Genomic DNA, 22,082 nt, shown 5'->3' with positions numbered 1-22,082 from the left:
TAAACAAAATTCATGCTAACATAATATATAAAAGCTAGATGGGACATATATATTGAGAATATAATTAAGCAAAATAATGAGGAGTATTCAGTGTCATTCTTTCAATCTAATGTGCTGAAAAGGACTGGGAAATGTCTCTAGCTTTAAATATAATATGAATGACTGGTAATGTGTGAAGTATGTATTAAGAGCTAACAAAGCACTAGGCATGTTAGTCAGGAAAATGGCAACTTTTATATTTTTCATTAAAAAAAACACATCCCTTTAGCAATCAAGACAAAAAAGATAAAATAATAAGTTGGCAAACAGATTCCAGATTTCATTTCTAATATGAATTAGGAAGAAGCAAAGAAGCCCGGATCAAAATTCAAAGGACATGTCAAAATCACTTCAGGCCTATCTGCAGAAGATGCATTTAATCTTGGTCCTCACGTCTTACCTCATCTTTATCCTGCACTTGGATAAAAAGTGGAAGAGCAAAGCCGACCTGAGCTAGTTCAGGGATAGCCACACTGTACTCAGAACTGTTGAACTCGGGAGCATTGTCATTTATGTCAATGACTAGAATATTGAAGGTGGTCATCACGGTTGCATTGGATGGTGAGCGGTCATCGTTCAGCTCTGTGCCCTGCAAGAAGGAAAATCAGGAGAGAGAAAACAAGGTGGACTTTACTCCAAAGAATAAGCGGAGAGACATGCAAAAGCTATGGCCCTCATAAAGAAGCGGTACGCAGACCAGAAAGAAAAATTCTGATGAGAATAAAATATTAATAACATTCCACACCCTAGGTGCTATGTGTCCTTAATGGTTTGTGTAAATTTCCCATAACCAGTGGACAAACTCTCGCAGGAGGCAGACATCTTTCAGTCATAAATGCAACCAGCCTTCAAGTCTGCCAAGAAATGGCCCAATGTCTTTTTCACAAAAAGGATACAGTATTTCACCACATTATAGAATGATACTTTAATGTCACATCAGAGTTCCTGCAAAAGAACAAGATCACAGAATAAAAACTATGAATACTGCAGTCCCACCATTCAGCCATTATATGGTTTTGAAAACATCACAGCTCTCTTCCTGTCTGTTGCTGAAATCCTCCTTTGTCTCTAAAAAAACATATACTGCTGAGCATGATACACTATTCTGTAATGGTACAACTAATAATTTAGGGTTGCCATGAGTTGTAAGTGACTTGATGGCACTTAACGCGCACAAACTCAATGAATACCTGGTTTAAAAAAAAAATAAAAACAGGGTTGGGGGGGGCTGCTTCCACCCTCTGCCACTTGTCTATTACAAAAACAAACAAACAAACACCAAGTTGCTTTTCTCTCCATATAGAAAAAGATATTAGGACCTCATACTTTTGTCCCGACAAGTATGAAAGCAGCAGGAGAATTTAATGGAGGAAGGATAGGAGGGAGAAGGGTTGAGAAGCCCTTTCCCCTGCCACTCTTACACTCACACTTAGAGGCCTCCAAGGCTTTTTATTTTTAAAAAATTGGAGAAAAGAAGCACAGAACTCCATCTGGCATTTAGGATGGTCTTAAAAGTCAAGATTTTATTTGTTTTAAATTTTTCCAAAGCAATCTTACAAGGACCAATAGCAGTTTAACAAAAGGCCATGGAAATCTGTGGAAGGGGTCGTAGGTTTAAATCCAGCCTTTTTTTTTTTAGCTGAGACCAATTTAATCTATTAACGATGTCATTATGCATGTACCATTAGTATAATTTCTCATAATATGAGCTTGTGGATCATACCTACATCCTTAACTCCAACTCCAATCCAACAGGGGTAGAAAGATGGTAGGATGTGGGGGTAAAGGCAAGATGGTGAATATAATTGTTGCCTCTTGGAAACTGAATGGTTTCTAATATGGTTCAGACATTTCTTCCCCTACCTTGAATATGCAGCCTGTTGACAGGCTCTAAAAGGGTCCCCGCTTTTGGAGATGCTTCAAGAAGTAAGTGCTGTGAACAGGAGCGAAGAAAAGATGCAGAGAAGACGAGGATGCACAATAAAACCACTGAAGGCAGCAGAATGGAAAGAGGGGAAATGAGTTCCCAGTTGTATAAGGAATACGATCCCTTTCTTCCAGTGTCATGGCAATTTCATTACCCATGTACCATCAGAAAAGAGTGAACACCGCCCTGCATTGTCTAAGTTAGTGGCCCTTGACATTTTCAGACCAGAGACCCACCTTTAATCCACAGGTAGCAACTTGGGACCTTCTGAGCCACCACAAGAACATGACATCACAGATAAGTGACAGAAAGAGGAGGAGCCAAAGTTAGCTCACTGGTGTGGGAATCCATTTGACAAATATGCGTAAAGCACTGTAGGACCTGCTGGTTAGGGTGGATGGGACAGGAGGCAGGAGGAAGAGAGGGAATGTAAAAGAAATGTCTTTTCAGGGATGGTGAAGGGGACTCTCAGTTCACCTGTCCCAAAAAAGAAATCCTGTCTACCACTGAGTGACTTCACTTCACTGTCCTGCTCTTCCTCTCAGTATGCTTACAAAGAAAGGCAGGAAGCATGGTACCCTTGCTCTCTATGTATACTAGCAGCACGTCCTTACAAGAAGCAGGGAAAAAACACGATGGCTCTCAGCCCAGTCTGTGGGGTTCTGTAACTCATCTGAGGATCACAACCTGGGCAACTGGAAGCACCTACTCGACTCTTCTTCTCCTCATATGCAGTGGTGTGATATTTCACTCACAACACCTTCTCTGAGTGGTTATGTTCACAAACTAGGAAGAAAAATATTGCCAGAGGAGGAACTCTGGTGACCAGTCATGAAAAATATGCGAAAATGTGTTTGGGGACCATTTTGTACCACATAGAATCTCCTTTCCACCGCCATAATTTTCATGCAATATTCAGTTCTGCCCTAGTATGCAATACACTGCCCTTTGTATTATAATCTGAGAGAGATTCTGCGGTGAAGACCATATATATCACCATGGCTTTACTTCTATGCAGCAGCAGACTTTTAGAGAAAGACAACAAGGTCTTCTATTGCATTTTGGAGGGAGAGAACTAGACTGCAAAACTCACACTGAGTTTATTAGTAGGGGTGAAGAAAAGTCAGCCTTTCTCCCTTTAAAAATAGATTCTGTCTCAAGTTAGATTTTTCTTTAACTAAAGAAAACAGATCTAGAGAAAAAGCAGGATTCCAAGGGACAGCGATAATAGCGTATTGACCATGTAGAATTCCACTGAAAAGACCCTCAGCAGAGGTCAAGTGGAGTAATTGCATGCCACTTTCCCTCCCTGACAAAGTACTGCCCTTCTAGGCAGCTAGTAGGTGATCAGTACTCCTCTGGAAACTGCCTGCCACCCTCCCAATCAATGACCCCTGTAACAGTTGCTTTTTCCTCCCCCCAACCCCACGGCATCCCATCCAGTGGAATCTATACTACTAAATATGTTTCCAAGCAGCTTGTTGGGTTGGTATTGATTTTAATTAAAGACCTGTGATTGGAGATGGTGTGGGTAAGGAGGAAGAAATTCACAGGTAGTGGAATATGATGTGACAATGCATTTGTTAGACAACCCACTTTGACCCATCCTCATTGTAATCCTCTTGCTGCTTAGCATACCTGAGGCCTTTGCAGAGTATCAAAAGTTCCTATAGCTCTCTCTAACAGGGACAGAAAGTATGCAAAGAACATCTGTGCCAGCTGTAACATCTTGCTGAGTTTCTGCTTTTCCATTCCGATTTTAGGTATTACAGAGTGTAGGCACAGCTAGAGATAAGACCTGAAAGGCTCTCAGTCCTTTGGCTCTTAGGCTATGGCCCACAGTCAGTGCCTTCAGATGACACAGCTCCTGAATCCCAGATCAGTCCAAGACACAGTTTATTGTTTCATTTTCACAGAATCATAGAATCATAGAGTTGGAAGGGACCACCAGGGTCATCAAGTCCAACCCCCTGCACAATGCAGGAAATTCACAACTCACTCCCCCCCACACACACCCAGTTACCAGAAGATGGCCAAGATGCCCTCCCTCTCATCATCTGCCTAAGGTCACAGAATCAGCATTGCTGACAAATGGCCATCTAACCTCTTCTTAGAAACCTCCATTAAAGGAGAGCTTACCACCTCCTGAGGAAGCCTGTTCCACTGAGGAACCACTCTGTTAGAAAATTCTTCCTAATGTCTAGATGGAAACTCTTTTTATTTAATTTCAGCCCGTTGGTTCTGGTCCGACCTTCTTGGGCAACAGAAAACAACTTGGCACCATCCTCTATTTGACAGCCCTTCAAGTACTTGAACATGGTTACAATATCCCCTCTCAGTCTCCTCCTCTTCAGGCTAAACATACCCAGCTCCTTCAACCTTTCCTCATAGGACTTGGTCTCCAGACCCCTCATCATCTTTGTTGCCCTCCTCTGGACACGTTCCAGCTTGTCTACATCTTTCTTAAATTGTGGTGCCCAAAACTGAACACAGTGCTCTAGGTGAGGTCTAACCAGAGCAGAGTAAAGCAATACAATCACTTCAAGTGATCTGGACACTATACTTCTGTTGATGCAGCCCAAGATCGCATTTGCCTTTTTAGCTACCGCATCACACTGTTTGGTCTACTAAGACCCCAAGATCCTTTTCATACACACTATTGCTCAGACAAGTCTCCCCCATCCTATAATTATGCATTTGATTTTTCCTACCTAAATGCAGAACTTTCCATTTGTCTTTGTTGAAGTGCATTTTATTAGTTCTAGCCCAATTCTCCAGCCTGTCAAGATCATACTCTATCTTGGCTCTGTCTTCTACCGTATTTGCTACCCCTCCCAATTTAGTATCATCTGCAAATTTAATAAGTATCCCCTCTATTCCTTCATCCAAATCCTTTATAAAGATGTTGAACAACACAGGGCCCAGCATAGATCCCTGAGGCACTCCACTAGTCACTTCTTTCCAAGTGGACGAGGAACCATTAACTAGCACTCTTTCGGTACGATCTGATAGGAGTGTACTGTTCTTCAGTCAAGGGCTAATTAATTTATATTACATTGATTTTGTTGTGAGCAACTTTGGTTCCCTATAGTGAGAAAAGCAGGATATAAATATTTAAATATTGCCACAGAAATGACCACAAAAACCACCTGGTATTGTGATGGCTTTAGTTCTTGAAAGCAAGTTCCACTAAGGATATTTCTTGCTGTGCAGGTACAAGGAACATTGAGTGGGTGTGGTTCTATTTCTCTCACATTTATAGCACTTAGTAAACAGAAAAGATGCATGACTGATTAATCCAGCAACAGAAGAGAACTTCAAGTAGCGCTGTCATTCCAGAGAGGCTGTAAGACAGAACTATTTGGAAGAACATTTCAGGGTTTATAAATTGGTATGAACTGATGGTTCAAAAGTTTTTATGTCAGTTTTTAAGGCTTTTTGTTCTTAGGTACAGTATTTTGTTGTATTTTTTTACTCTTGTTGCTCCCTGTCTTGGATCCTAATTGGCTGGAGAAAAAGACAAGCTTGCCTTTTTCAATAAATAAATTTGTAATAGATAATGAAGATCAGTTCATGAGACCTGTTTTCTACATGTTTACTCTTGCTATCATTCAGTTCTCTTCATGTCTGAAAACACCATTGTGCATGATTGTTTGCATTGTGCTCTTCACATCCCGCTTACCTCCTATTACACCACCATCATTTAATTTATGTTATTTGTATGCTCCATCCTGACATTTCTAACTCAAAGTAACGGCTGGCACTCAAGAACCAAGCATTATTCTAAGGCATGTTAGAAGGCATGACAAAATAGGCCTCATGATAAAGACTTTGAACACGCTATTATGTGATGGCTCTAGTTGTAAACCTATTTGTAGTAGACATTGTGCCAATACCTGGGAAATGAAAATGGGTAAATTTTGAAGCCAATTTTATCCAGTCTGGAAATATTAGGGTATGCATCACTATCCAAAGATCTGAAGTCAAACAAGATCACTAGAGCCTGCTTGTAATAATTCATGTATCTGCAACATTATGGGAAACTAAGGGTAAACATATTTCTTTTCCCCCTCAAATTTCATCCTCGTTCCAAAATTTTATTTTTGTTCCTTTATGTGAAAGAATACAAGCACTAAAACTTTGGCAATAAGGACTTAACTTCAGCCCAAACCATTAAGTTTCTAGAACAGTTTTTCAGAAATGGTTAATTTTTGCTTTTAAGAAACATTCCCAAGAAACACAAATATAAATTCTAGAGAGCTCATCATCTGGGCAGAAATAAAGATATGGTAACGAGTCTCCTGTTTTTCTTCTAGGTGTGTCCTACGTGCTAAATGTCAAACAGAACACAATTTGGGATATGTGTGTAGAAATTCTCAGAACCCCAAACCTGGACAAATAAACTCATTTCAAAGCTCAAATTTCCAAAAACATGTGCAGTTTCAATTTCATATGAAATTCCATTACAGCTCTTGCTGTAACAGTCAATATTCACTTCTTCTCTCTCGAGATATTTTGAAATACTTGCTCCAATAAAGCCATTCTCTGATTCTCTCACCTTCACTGTAAGAATGAATCCAGCACCGTAGAAAGGATTTTCTCGGTCTAGTGGCCCATTCAGAGTTAAAGCACCACTGATGTAGTCCAGTGCGAAGAGACTGTTTGTGTTGCCTGGCAATAAAATAAACAGGATCAGCGCAAATAAACTCTCTGCAGAAAAGCACAAAAAGCTCAAGACTTAACATACAGAAGGGGGGAAAAAGAAACCCTGTACTGTTGGCTACTTTACGTCTAAATCCTCACATAGATCGGATAAATGAGACACTTGAGAAGCAAAGTGCTGTGGTGTTTAAAACCCCAAATCAGCAATAGATTATTCCATGATTTGCAGACCTGAAAACTCAGTTGGATACATTTTAAAGGCCTAACTCCCTTCTTTACCGATTCAAATTCAGCAAGATATGGGTTTGAGAACTGAGCTATGCTTTGTGATAGCATCGCTAGAACTTCAGGCAGTACCGGAGTTTCAAAGCAGTCCTGTTAAAATGGAAATGTATTCATGGCTTTTGTATACACATCACTTCTGCTACTGATTCTGGATCTGTGACAGTGTACACAGACACACATCTGCATTTCCCTTTCAGTACCAAAGACTGGTTGGGGCGTTGGCTAAAAACACTCTTGATAGTATTGATGAGATGGGAAGGGAAGAGAAGAGAAAGCCTGTGACAGAAATGGGATCTTTTCTCCTCTTCCTTGGTAATGCGCAAACAACTTAAAAAGGAGAAACAACAAGAAATAGTCTAGCAACAGAAAAACAATTCTGGTGATTTGCCCTGGCACCTTGTAAGACCCATAATACAGTGCTGGTACGATGCATTCATATTTCACCTATATGTTTTATTTATGAAAGAGGAATTCAGAAAGCTACAACCCAAAGACTGGAGATAGACAACAGTTTTAAGGGAGTTGAAAGTGGTATGATAGAATTATTTCCCTCAGGGTGTACACTCTTTTATTTTGTCCCACTGTTATCTCAAACAGGTTTCACATGTTTTGAAGTGCTAGAAAACCTCTGAATAGAGTTCACAGGTGGATGAATGAGCGCTCATCACAGGCAATATCATACTTCTGTTCTCTAAAAACAAACCCATCTCTCAACCAGAGTGCAATTTAAGCATCTTATTCTTGAATTAGTATAGTTTAGAGATGACGTGCTGAACTAGCTGTTCAGAATACATATGTTCAAACTTCAGGCATAGACATTTAGTAGGAAGTTACTATCTGTGAGACTCAATTTGCCACCTGTGGTGGTGGAAAGTGCTGACAAGTTGCAGCTGGCCTATGGTGATTCTATAGGGTGTCAAGGCAAGAGATTAACAGAGATGGTTTGCCATTGTCTGCCTCTACATAGCAACCCTAAACTTTCTTGGTGGTCTCCCATCCAAGTACCTACCAGGGCCAACCCTGCTTAGCTTCTGAGATCTGACATGAGTGGGCTAGCCTGGGCCATGCAGGTCAGGGTACATATGACATGGGTATAGGAACAATTCACCTCACAATGTTGTCATGAGATTCACTATGTGCCAAACTATAAAAGGGGTTCTTTTGGTAGTATGCTACTGCTTTACTTCCTTCATCAAGTTGCTGAGACTAAATGAGATGCCAATCCCTACTACATCCTCTGTAGCACAGAAACTCTCAAATCCATCTTGTTCTTGTCTATATTGTTCGCAGTTTTCCCCCTTTACCTTGAGATGTCCTTCTCATGATATACATTCCTTCTGTTTGGTCAGGCCCTTCAGTGCCTTCCCTTTTGCTCAGCACTTGGCCATTAGCATTTCACATAGTTGACACTGGCTAGAAAAGGAAGGTAACCCCCCTCCCCCAACATTAAAGAACACAACCAATCTAGATCGCTAGGTTCCCTTAACCTCCACCTAAAGTGCCCCCCCACACTTTTTATGGATTTGCTAAAACACACATAATTATTTGGGAAATCAATTCAGAAAAATAATCCCTACTTTCCTGAATTATTAAATCTGTGATCGTCTGCAATCTGGGGCTACCCATATTTACTTTTATAAATTCATCTGCTCTTTACACAATTGGGTATTAGCTACCCTTTCTTTTGCCTGAAGAGTTTTGTACAGATGACCACGTTCAAGGCTGTGTTCCTTTACTATGTGTTCTACTATATTCCCTGAGCAATAATCAGTGAAATATTTTGCTCTGGAGTAATGCAAAACTGGCCCTGACCTGGATGGCCCAGGCTAGCCTGATCTCGTCAGATCTCAGAAGCTAAGCAAGGTCAGCCCTGGTTAGTATTTGGATGGGAGACCACCAAGGAATACCAGGGTTGCTGTGCAGAGGAAGGCACTGGCAAACCACCTCTGTTGGTCTCTTGCCATGAAAACCCCAAAAGGGGTCGCCATAAGTTGGCTGCGACTTGACGGCACTTTAGACACACACAATGCAAAGCTACTGCATTTTATTTATTCAGTTATTTAAAAACTTTGCTATGCCATGTTTCCACTAATTTAGAGTCCTTAAGGTGCCAAATATCAAAACATTAAAACATCTAAAACATTAAAACAGCATTTAAAATAAGGTATATATAAAATATTTTAACAAGTCAATAAAAACATATAGACATACAAACGCAACACAACTAGGGAGTGGATATGCTAAACAAAACAAAAAAGCCTTCACCCACGGGTGGAGGGCAACAATAGAGGGAAACAGACAAATCTCCCGAGGGAGAGAGTTCCAATGTTTTAGTGCCATGACTGCTAAGGCCCTTTCTCAGGTTGCCACCTATCTAGCCTCAGATGGCAAGAGCACCCAAAGCAGGTTCATATGGGAGAAGCTGATCCTTCATATATGCTGGTCCCAATCATATAGTAATTTAAAGGGTCAGTACCTGCACCTTGGATTGAGCCCAGAAGCAAATTTGGAGCCAGTGTTAATGGAACAAGACTAGAGTGATATGGTCCCTACGGCCCAATCCAATTAGCATTCTGTCTGCAGCATTCTGTACCTATTGTAGCTTTAAGACAGTCTTCAAGGGCAGTACATAGCAGTAATCTAATCTCTAGATGTTACCAGGGCATGCAATACAGTGGCAAGATCTCCCCTTCCCAGGAAGGGATACAGCTAGCTCATCAGCCAAAGCTGCTGAAAGTCATCCCTGGCTATCACTGCCACCTGTTTATCCAACAGAAGGCCTGGGTCCAGTAGCATCCCAAAGCTACAAACCTTCTCCTTTAGAGGGGTGCAGCCCCATCCAGAACAGGATCTACCCCAATTCCTGAGACAAATGTTCCCTCCAAGAGTAGCACCTCTATTTTGTTGGGATTAAGTTTCAGCTTCTTAGCCCTCAGCTATCCCAAAACTGCCTCCAGGCACCTGTTCATAGTTTTCACAGACTCCCTGTCGCTTTGATCTTTCTCTTGACAGATGTCATGGCCAGTGCTACGACGGAGCATTGAATGTTGCTGGACATCTCAGTGGAGTACAGGCTCTTGTAAAGACTGAGGAGCCAAGAGCACTATATGTTTATTATTTTGCACATGTTGTGAACTTAGTGGTACATAATGTGTCAGAAAATGTTACTAAGTATAGAAATTTCCTGAGTGAGTTATCTGACATGATCACCTTTGTGAAAAAATCACCAAAACGTCTTTGTTTAAACATTTTTACTGGCAGATAACATAAATCTGAGACACTTTTGCCTCACTAGGTGGACTGTTAGAGCAGCTTCCTTACAGTCAGTGGCTTCAAATTATAGGGAGTTGATTCAGTTCTTTGAGAATGTATCATAAGAAAAGAACATAAGAAAAACCATGCTGGATCAGGCCAAGGCTCATCAAGTCCAGCAGTCTGTTCACACAGTGGCCAACCAGGTGCTTCTAGGAAGCCCCCAAACAAGACGACTGCAGCAGCACCATCCTGCCTGTGTTCCACAGCACCTAAGATAATAGGCATGCTCCTCTGGCACTGGAGATAATAAGTATGCATCATGACTAGTATTCATTTTGACTAGTAGCCATGGCTATCCCTATTCTCCATGAACATGTCCACTGCTCTCTTAAAGCCTTCCAAGTTGGCACCCTGGGGCAGGGAGTTCCACAATTTAGCTATGCATTGTGCGAATAAATACTTCCTTTTATCTGTTTTGCATCTCTCACTCTTCAGTTTCAGCAGATGACCCCGTGTTCTAGTATTATGAGAGATGGAGAAAAGCTTCTCCCTGTCCACTCTCTCCAAACCATGTATAATTTTATAGACCTCTATCATGTCTCCCCTCAGCTGCCTTCTTTCCAAGCTAAACAGCCCTAAGTGTTTTAACTGCTCCTCATAGGTCAGTTGCTCTAGCCCCCTGATCATTTTGGTTGCTCTTTTCTGCACCTTCTCAAGCTCTGCAATATCCTTTTTGAGATGTGCTGACCAGAACTGTACAGTTTTCTAGTTGTGGTCTCATCACAGATTTGTACAAGGGCAGAATGGTAATAGCAATTTTATTCTCTATTCCTTGTCTAATTATGGCCAGCATGGAATCTTCTGAGGAGAGAGGAGATCCTGGGGCAAAAGCAGATGGATATGCACAAAGCTTGTGGAGATTTGTTACTTACTTCATGCTACAGTTAATGCTGCTTGTGTTTGGTCATTTTGACACATTAAACAAAGCTTTTCAAAAAAGTAATCTACAGTTCCATCAAGCAGAGCTTCTCCTTGCTTCTGCAAAGGAGAGTACAAAACAACTGCAGAACAACTTTGAGCAGTTCTGGACTGGTCACAAACAGTTATGACAGCAAAAGACTTAGATTTAGAGAGTCCTACTGTTCCTAGGTGCAGAAAGCCTGCAAGACTTGTTGATGCCGGGTGTGATCCTCACCAGTTTCAATCTCCTAAGGATTTCTACAGGAAAATCTTTTATGAAGTCATTGATAATATCTATAGCAGTTTACACAAGCACTTTTCCGCAGATGTGTCTGAACCCATGAGCAAAATTGAAAAGTTTTCCATAGGAGAGGATGATAATACATACATTCCAAACTTTTACAAAACTGACTTGGATACTGCCCGACTACAGCTTCATCAGGATAGGTTTTTGGATATTGCAAGGAAGAGGAAAGTCAAACTTTTAGCTCTTTGTGATGTTATTGATCTATTCAGTGGAGAACAAGGACAATGTCTGCAACAGCTACTACCAGAATTAGCTAAACATCAGAATAGCCCTTACCATACCTGTTTCCTCCTGCACCTCAGAAAGGTTATTCTCATGCCTTTATAGACTAAAGACCTTTCTACGGTCAAGCATGAGACAGGCAAGGCTCAGTCACATGGCTCCTCTTCGTGGACATAAACAGATCTCTCAGGAAACTGATCTCAGTGTTATAGCTAATGAGTTCATTCAAAGAACATCAATTAGAACAAACACATTCAGTGTCATAGAATGACAGAATCACAGAGCTGGAAGGGACCACCAGAGTAACCTAGTCCAACCCCCTGCACAATGCAGGAAATTGACAACTACCTTCTCCGCAAACCTGCAGTGACCTCTATTCCACGCCCTGAAGATGGCAAAAAACCCCAACCCCTCCAGGATCCCTGGCCAATCTGGCCTGGAGGAAAATTGCTTCCTGTTGATTGGCACTGCCCTGGGCATGCAAGAAAGGGCCACGAGAGCCAAACCCTGATGCAAACCTTCCTGCTCTCCCCTATGGTCATAGAATCAGCATTGCTGATAGATGGCCATCTAGCTTCTGCTTAAAAACATCTTAACAAGTGGGTTGTAACTAGATGAAGCAATCTGTTTAGGTTCATCACTAGGGTTGCCAAGTGCCCGGTGGCGGTGGGTAAAATCCCGCCAATCCACCGGGCTGCCCGCCGACCAGCTGAGGTCAGGTTTACCCGGAAGCGAAGCAGACGCTCTAGCAACTTCAGCCAAAACTCTATGGTTTCCAGAGTTTTGGCTGAGATTGATAGAGGGTCCGCATCACTTCCAAGTAAACCCGGAAGTGATGTAGGTGCGTTGTGTGGGGCATGCGCGCTCCAGAAAACCTCCTGCCCATGGACCAACGGGACCTGGTAAGCCTATTCATCACTAATCATACCAACACATGCCAGCTATTGGGGTGGGGAGGTAAAGGGAAAGTTGGAAGGATAGGTTGGATAAGGCAGGAGAGAATGCTTGTGGGAGGAGGTAATATGGGATAAGGAGAATATTTGATTTTACTGTAATTTTTAAAATGTAAATAATGAAACAGTTTGCATTGTTACAGTTGTATTTCAGCTATCTGAAGATAATTTGTTGAAGCCCCCCTAAATTTCTGTGAAGCCCCCCTAAATTTCTGGGGAGCCACCATGGCCCTGCCTCCACAGTGGCCATGGAGGCCCCTCCCTGTGATGTCACTGGCTCCTCCCTATGATGTCATAGTAATGCCTCCGGTCCAGCTCCAGCCCCAGCCCCCCCCCCCCGGGGAAATTTGAAAGTCTACACCCCTGCCTAGGAGTCTTCAACTCCACCTTCGAGACCACTTTCACCAGCTCAGGCAAGGAGATGGCTGGGCAGCAGGATAAGGCGGCACACCGACAGAATCCCAATCGTGTCTCCCACTCCCAGTGCTGGATACAAATGCATGGCATTTTTTTTGCAAATCTCTTTCTGTTCAAAAATTACTTCTTTCAGGGTGAAGGCAGACATAATAAGAAAACAGAACTCACAGTCTTCTCAAGCTGTATTGTCAGCTTGGTCTTCTTCCTGGGTTTAACAACTAAAACAGAAGACTTGGGTGCAAACTAGACGTGATGGCATCCTTGTGGCCACCACAAGAACTCCAGCACCACAATGAAGTCATTTTAAAATGATGCAAGGGCCTAATCCTGATCAGGCCAGCAGCACAGTGTCCTTGTCACCCGCCACATTTTCAAGTGCTGAAACAGCTATGGTGTGTGTGTGTGTGTGAGGACAACAAGAGCACCTTAAGCCTACACTGTGGGCCTGATCTGGATTGAGCCTTTGTGGTCTTTTGAAATAACTGTAAAATGGCTGTGGAATCCTTGTGGCGACCACAAGGACACTGTTACATCTAGTTTGGCCCTTGGATAGCAGTGAATTGAATGCTGGCTCTTGCCGCTGCCCCCCCCCCCCCAAGCGCCAGGTGTAGGGTTGCCAGACTCCAGGTACTAACTATATAAATAGGTGTACTGATATAAAATTGTGCAATCCTAAGAAAAAAATCTCAGTACACTGCCACAACTTTCCTTTCAAATATATTTCTCTCTCTTTTCTTTCCAAAGTTTCTTAACTTGTCTTAACAATTTATACAACAACAAGGTTATAAGTTCCAATACAGTTTAACTTCACTATACAATTACTTCATTACACTTAATACCTTCTCAGAATCTTTAACATAAATGATTACCCCTCATGACAGGAGGGACTTGGCAGGAGTACTCCCAGGAGAAAAATCATGGTGGGGGCATGGTTCTCTGTGGTCTAGGTATGCCCACCTCCAGGTACTGGCTGGAGATCTGCTATTACAACTGATCTCCAGCCGACAGAGATCAGTTCACCTGGAGAAAATGGCCGCTTTGGCCATTGGACTCTATGGCATTGAAGTCCCTCCCCTCCCCAAACCCCACCCTCTTCAGGCTCTGCCCCAAACCTCCCGCTGGTAGCAAAGAGGGACCTGGCAACCCCAGCCAGGTGGGATTTCTGCCTTTATTTTTTAACAGAACTGTATTTCTATTGCGGCTTTTCTATTCACTTTCTTATGAATTTTTTAAAAGGGATTTTTCTAAAAAGTGTAATGCTGCTCTGGGAATGGGAAGTTTCTTGCAGGTGTCTTCAGGGCCAGCCACCTGGTGCAACGAGGATACCTACAGTGATCTGAGAGCCCTAAAAATGCCGCATGCATCATAGACGAGAAATAGCAGCAAGCCACCCCTCCCTCTTTCATTTTATTTCTACCCAGACTCACACTTGTTGCCACTCACTTCTTTTCATGTCCAAGTTCCCTCCAACTCACTCCCTTCTCCTGTAGAATCTTTTTTGTCATCCCTTGTTCTGCTGTTATCTCTGTCAATTTCTTGAACCACTGAAAAGTCCCAGCCTGGGTTAAGTGCAGTTTAGTGTGTGGCTGACTGTGCATACTGCAAGATTGTCTGACGGCTTTCGATTGGTTTGTCTGCTCCACTGGTCTAACAGCAATTACACTTTCTCTGCTTTTCTATATGAAAAGCAAACAATGGACAACAACAGAAGCCTAGGCTCATCCCACATCTCTGGAATTCCTACATCCACCGTGTTCTTTTGATGAAAAAGAACATGCTACATCTGATGCTTAAGTGATGAGAACCCGGCACCCAGCTCCAACCTCGTTCACTAGTGTTCACTAGATGTCCACAAGCAAGTCTGCCCTTGTCTATGCTGTTCTTCCTTGTGAAGGGTTGAGGATGGGTGGTAGAAAGGTCACGCGGAAGTGGCATTCGATATGGTCACTTCCTATGGTTGCCAACCTCCAGGTACTAGCTGGAGATCTCTTGCTATTACAACTCTGTGGCATTGAAGTCCCTCCCATCTTGAAACCCCACCCTCCTCAGCTCCACCCCAAAAATCTCCAGGTATTTCCCAACCCAGAGCTGGCAACCCTATCACTTCCACAGCAAACACTACCAACCCCAGGGAATGTTGCTCAGGTGACACAGGCTTATATTGATGGTCCTGATATTATACAATCGCACATTGTATGATCAAGATATAACCGCTGATTTCTAATTTTATTATGTTTGTCTTTTTTTCATTTTGATTTTAAAAATGATCAGATCAAGGAACAGGGATTAAAAATAAGAGCATACCCTATCATTCCAATCCAATTGGGCCTGCTGAATACTGCAGTCCTAAGAACAATCACTAGGACTAGGCTTCAATGAACTCAGTGGGACATTTCTGACCGAGTAAACATGTTTAAAATGAGGCTGCAAAGCTGCTAAATTTCTTCTTTCACCTATTTGGAAACTGCTTTCCATTTGAAGTGTTCTGGACCTCAAAATTAGACCTTTGTTGTTCTCATGATGCTTGACTGTTAATGGTGGCATAAACTGTGTCACATTATGCCAGCCTGTACTTATTTCTGATTAGGATTACTTGGCTTTGCCAACAATGGGCATTCCAGTGCTATCTTGAACCTCTCCCAGTGTTAAATTTTTGGCCTATCCTGAGACAAACATATTAAGTAACCTTACTGAGAGTTCTTAACTGGTTAGAACTTGAATTTTTCAGGCTGAAAAATGGCAAAGCAGATTGCTTTAACGTCACAAGAACATAAGAGGTACCCCACCGGATCAGACCATCCATGCTTGTGGCCATCACTCCAAACACTGGCAGTGAATTCCACAACTTAATTACTCACTGAGTAAAAAATTACTTCCTTTTGTCTGTTCTGAATCTACTCTGAGTGCTAATATTATGGGACAGGGAGGGGGAAAAAAGTTATCCTTCACCACTTGCAGCTCTGCAATATCTGATGACTTGCATACACCTCATGTGTTGCTAGGGGCAGCACCTACAGCAACTCCAGCCCAAAGTACCCCCTATCTTTGAACTCACTTTCCATAATTCAGAACCAAAATATTACAATAAATCAGTTCTGAAAGCTGTGTGTGTAAAGTACTGTCAAGTCACAGCCAATTTATAGTGACCCCATAAGAGTTTCAATGCGAGAGACAGATAGAGGTGGCTTGCCATTATCTGCCTCTGCATACCAACCTTGGACTTGCTTGGAGGTCTCCCACCCAAATACTAACCAGGGTCAACCCTGCTTTGCTTCTGAGATCTGACCATCCAGGTCAGGGAACTCTGCTCCAAACCTTCAAATGAATCTTCCAACCAGAATATGTCACATGTTACATTAACCAAATGTATGCCATTTCTCACCCTGACCTGGATAGCCTGGGCAAACCTAAACTCGTCAGATTGCAGAAACTAAGCAGGGTTGGTCCTGGTCAGTATTTGGATGGGAGACCTCCAAGGAATTACAGGGTTGTAACAAGGAGACAGGCAATGGCAAACCACCTCTGAACATAGCAAAGCCTGAATGGTTGCTGTGTAGGTGCGAAAGTTTGGATTTTGTCGATCCATAGCACATGGTAGCCAATTTTCCCTGACCCCTGTCCATACAATAGTCATTCCCCCTCACAGGGGGGTTAGTTTTTCTTTAATTGGCAAGTGAATATTGTTATAATAATTTACGTATAATGTTCACACAGTTTCAGATTTCTTTTTTTAAGTCTCTAGTTTCGTGAGTTGCCCAGATATGTCTTTCCCCTTATATCTCTGCAATGAAAGAGGCTATAGACATACCTTTTGTTAAATAGTGAAAGCTGGTACTGCAGCAATGTTACAACAATAGCTAATTGCTGATTTTAAAAAAGCCTTCCAGTGGCAGGCAGAATGGCCACTGCCAGAGGGCTAGGCCCCGAAAACTGTGGGGAAACCCGCCACACAGAAAGAAGCCCTGTTGCCACTGCACTGTATCAGCAGCCACAGCAGGAATGGGGAAACCACATTAGTACCTTAACAGCCCATTCCTGAAAATACTGCATGAAAATACGCCGTTAAACAAACAAACAAACAAAAAAAAAGCAGTTTCGCAGCTTTTTGTGGTTTAACTTTTTCGCCCCATTGGAAAGAGCGAGGCTGCGCCTGCAAAATAGCAGGCGCAGCAATGCCATTCTGGCCGCCAGCGCAAGTGGCCGAAAGGGGGTAGGAAGCCGCCTAACCGGTTGCTCCTCCCCCAGCCCGCCCCCCCCTGCACTGGCGCGGCCTCTCTACGCTGTTGCCACAGAGAGGCCGCGCCAGCAGGGGGAGAGGCGCAGCTCCACGGCGCTTGGGCACTGGCGGAGCTGCCCTCCCCGCTGGCGTGTGTGTAATCTCGTGATTACACGCATTTATGCCGGCGGCAGGGTCAGGCCGCCTCCTAAGAAGTTTCGCCCCCCCCCCTCAGGAATGGGCTGTAAGTCAGATGGTATGCCCTATACGGATGCCTACTAGCACTGGAGGCAGAGACAGCATGCCAAGTTGGCACTGGAGATGGGGCAGTAAGATGAACTTACGCAGTCCCCCCCAGTTCTCTCCAGGCTAACAGATCTCTATAGGCTGGAGATAAGTTGTAATAGCAGGAGAGCTCCAGCTAGTACCTGGAGGTTGGCAACCCTAGTGGTTAGGCAGCTAACTCGATTTTGAGCTGGCATATGAAATGTTAGGTGAAAGCAATTTTAAGTGTGCACATTATAATAGGACTATGAATAAGCAACACTTTTGAATTAATACCCTGTATAAATTAAGAACAAGCTACGATGAAAGGAAAGCTCTGGCATCCACTAGCAGAGCAATCCTATGCTGAGGTTCTCTGCCTAACCTCATAGAAATCCCAGTGAAGCTCATTTCACACAGCATTGCTGCTGCCCAGCCCAAAATCAAAGAAGCCCTGCTAACAGGGAGCTGCATGTAGGGGCATCGGCCTGTTTATTGATGTTAAAGTCAGGTATAGCTTAGGCTTCAAGTTCATAGAGATGTCACATAAAACCCCAGGATAGCTTTTATGCAATACGGCTTCAGTTCCTTACGTCCAAAATGAAACTTCTGCAAAACATGACAGTCTTAGTCTGAGGTATAACTCCCTCCCTAGACTCAGAGTATGATAAAGATTATATTACGTACACGGCATGTTCAGTTGCCTGTGCATTTCTGAATTGAAAATAACATTTAGAACTACAAAAGAAGAGGCGAACAGATTCTCCACTATTAGTGGCATATAATGGTAAAACCTCAGGTCAACATCAGCCTTTAAGGCTTATCTTTGAGACGTTTCACACTGGCTTTTATACTTGAAGATTTTCACACATGACAATAAAAGTACCTTACTTGTGCTATTTATTTATTGTGGGGTTGGCTCCTCCAACTCCCTTCCACCAAAGTCTTCCTCCAATAGATAAAGAGTATCTTCAACACAAAAGACTTTTCACATCAGAGGAAGTCTTTCTCCATGAGAAAATGTCGTTCTCCATGGGAGGAAGTCCTTCTCCCTTGAAAAAAGACTTAGCAGAAGAGATTTATAAGCTCCATCTGAGCAGAAGGGAGGAATAGTATTTATTTACGTAGTATTCAAGGTTGTTGTCTGCATGGACATGTATCTTTTAGGGATACAGAGCAGAGCAGAAGCTACCTTTAAAATGAAGCTACATTCTACCTAAGGAAGAATAGATCTCTGGCATCCACATGCAATTGTCTATTGGCAAGACTGCTTCAATTTTGAGCTGAGTAGCAGCAATGTTGTGTGGAGACATTACAGCGAATGTAGATTTTACATTTGATTTCCCCACATCTGTGATGCAAAAATAGGGCAATATGCTGCCTCTGCGGGAACCTGTCCAAAGCAGTTTGCAAAATAAAAATAATTGAAACATTAAAAATAGTTAAATAATTAAATAAAACAATTAAAATCTTTTAAAAACCTTTTTAAAAAACCCAGCTCAGCATAAAAACCTAGATCATAAAAACAGACCACAGATAGTTTTAAAAAATTTCCAGACTAAAATAGTGTTAAAAATCAAGCCCTAAATTAAAAGCCTGGGTGAACAGAAATGTTTTGGTCTGACACCTAAAAGAAAGCAACATAGGCAGCAGATGAGCCTTATGGAGAAGGACATTCCTCAAGCAAGGTGCCACTACTGAAAAATCCCTGTCTCTGGTTGCCACCTGCCTCACCACTACAGGAGGGGCACAGAGAGCAGGGCTTGTGAGGCAGATAACTGGAGGGCGGCACAATGTGGGAAGAGGTGGTCCTCCAAGTACGCTGGCCCCAAGCCATTTACTGCTTTAAATGCAAGAACCAGCACTGTGCCAAGAAACAAATGGGTAGCCAGTTCAGATAAGGGTGAATCACTATTTTTAAAGGTGCATCATCACCAGCTCTCCCCCTTCCCCCTGCAAAAAATCTATATCCTAAGAATGGGATGATGTCCTGTATCCCGTTGCTAACTGGAGCTCCACTTTAGGTAGTTTCCCCCTCAGGAAAGTAATTTTTTAAATGAGGCACTTTCTTTCCCTGCAACGTTTACTTGGGACATCTGGACAGGCATCCCAAAATTTATTAACTATGAGCAGATCTACTTGCAGTTTTGAAGACATGCTAGAGTCCGCCTCTTCACAAGAACCACCACGAGTGAGGAAAATTTCCATCCTGCTGCTTCATGCATTTGCTTGAAATGCACATGAGCGTGCATGCACGTGCGCGCGCATACTCACATGCAAACAGTAGGAGAGGGGAAAGGATGGACAAATTTGAGAAAGGTTGCCCCTTCAAGTCTTGCATAGAAAAAAGGCTGATGAGGACACTGTCCAAGTATTTGCAAACTGAAAGAACTACATATCAAGCACATATTTGATTTCAAAAATGACTGTCCCCTGCTCTCTATGTCATATTCCAAACTAAAAGTTATTCTGACACATGATATTATCATATTGATGTTCTGGCAGGTACGTAAGCCAATATAATGGAGTAGCGACTGGGAAATAAGCCAATATAGTGGAGACTGGGAAATTTAAAGTGTGAAGATATTACAACACTCATTATGACTCATTTTTAAGCAGAGACTAGATGGCCATCTGTCAGCAGTGCTGATTCTATGACAGGCAGTTCATGAGAGGCAATTTATGAGAGGGAGGGCATCTTGGCCATCTTCTGGGCATGGAGTAGGGGTCACTGGGGGTGTGGGGGGGAGGTAGCTGTGAAATTCCTGCATTGGGCAGAAGGCTGGACTAGATGACCCTGGTGGGCCCTTCCAACTCTATGATTCCTTAAACATTACATAAAATAAAAGAAAATACAAGTATTTTGTTTTTAGCAGTAGCAATGCATCATTTGCAACATCTAGTTGCCTTAGCATCATTTCACATGTGAGAAGGCTCCTATGCATGTCAACTCAGAACTAAGTTCCATAATGTTCAATGGGACATTCCCAAGTGAGTATGCGCAGGTCTATAGCCTAAAGCCACAATCCAATTGCCCTCTTTTACTTAACGAAGGGATATTTGCGGCCAAGACATGCACTCTTTAGAATGGCCTACACACTAAGCAACTAAACTTAGAGTGAATGACTTTCATGCGATGTGAAAGGGGAACCTAGCCTGTGTGCTCTGGATAATTTATTAATCAAAATGTGCTCTGTCAGGGTTCCTCCACAATGAAATAGATGCCTTCGGATGTGGTTCATAGAGTCGGCCACAGACACAGTTATCATTATATAAATAGTCCATCAGCTGCTCTGACCACCTCGCTGATCTTCACCTTGAATTCTACCTCATACACTATCCAGACAGGTGTTCAAGTAGGTTCCCCGTTACTTCTTCCAACCTATTTTTAGGAACGAAGACATGAGCAGTCTTTTGCAAGTTTGGACAGAGGAACAATAGTGAGGACAGGCAAGATAGTAAGATACAGTAAATAACAACATCCATGGAAGAGGGTGACAATTTAGAAGCAAGGATATTAAACCAAACTAAATGAATCACTTGGCAAAATGGACAGGATGACAGGAGGTATGACAATTTAACACATAAACCTGCCTTCTGCTGTTAGGCCATTGTTCTATGGATGACAGTATTAACTTCTCTGACTGACAGCGGCTCTCCAGGGTCAAGAAGAGATTTTTCTCATCTCCTATTTCCTGAGCCTTTTAAAAACTGGAGATACTGGGGATTGAACCTGCATGTGGTAGCCAACAAACTATCAGTCTACTCAGAATCAAAGGAAGGTATGCTAATTGAAAGCAGAACCTGGAACGAGGTTTGCGAACTCTAGTTTGGGAAATATCTGGACATTTTGGAGATTGAGCTTGGGGAGGGAGGGATTTGGAAAGGGGTGAGACCTCAATGGGATATAATGCCACAGAGTCCACAATCCAAAGCAGCCATTTTCTTCAGGGAAAATGATCTCTTTCACCTGGAGATCAGTTTTAATTCCAGGAGATATCCAGGCCCCACCTGGAGGTTGGCAACCCTATCTGGAACACTGAGGTGGTTGCATGGGTATCGGGTGGCCAGGTCCCTCTTCGCCACCAGTGGGAGGTTTTTGGGGTGGAGCCTGGGGAGGGCGGGGTTTGGGGAGGGGACTCCAATGCCATAGAGTCCAATTGCCAAAGTGGCCATTTTCTCCAGGTGAACTGATCTCTATCAGCTGGAGATCAGTTGTAATAGCAGGAGATCTCCAGCTAGTACCTGGAGGTCTGTAACAACCCAAGAGGCAGCACAAGACTCCAATGTAAACAAACTACAACACAAGAATATTTGTATGCTTATGCCAATTCAAACTGTATTGTTAAATAACAATATGAGCATTAATATATATCCTTCTACAATATTCAATATGACAATAAATATTCCTATGTCTAATACAATAAGGTTACTATACTAAGCCACTATATCCTGACAAAATAATATTAACAGCTATGATGTTAATGTTACAACCCACACTATACTACAACTAAAGTCTCCCACCAAAATGTAAAAATCATGAATGACTGCCAAGAATAATGTTACAATGGTGCA

General features: G+C 42.6%; 1 protein-coding gene across 1 annotated transcript in view; it reads right to left on the bottom strand.

Moving 5' to 3' along the window:
* Positions 1–22,082, bottom strand: part of CDH23 (cadherin related 23) — a 553,698-nt gene that overhangs the window by 289,386 nt on the left and 242,230 nt on the right. The window contains exons 9-10 of the mRNA XM_056850511.1: positions 6,525–6,637; positions 440–628 (exon numbers count right to left, since the gene is read on the bottom strand). Of these exons, the coding sequence (XP_056706489.1) occupies positions 440–628; positions 6,525–6,637 (302 nt within the window). The remainder of the gene's footprint in view (positions 1–439; positions 629–6,524; positions 6,638–22,082) is intronic.

This window comes from Euleptes europaea, chromosome 5 (genome assembly GCF_029931775.1).
Source record: "Euleptes europaea isolate rEulEur1 chromosome 5, rEulEur1.hap1, whole genome shotgun sequence".
Lineage (NCBI taxonomy): Eukaryota > Metazoa > Chordata > Lepidosauria > Squamata > Sphaerodactylidae > Euleptes > Euleptes europaea.
The sequence above is the reverse complement of the archived record's forward strand: the minus strand, read 5'-3'. Positions and strand labels throughout refer to the sequence as shown.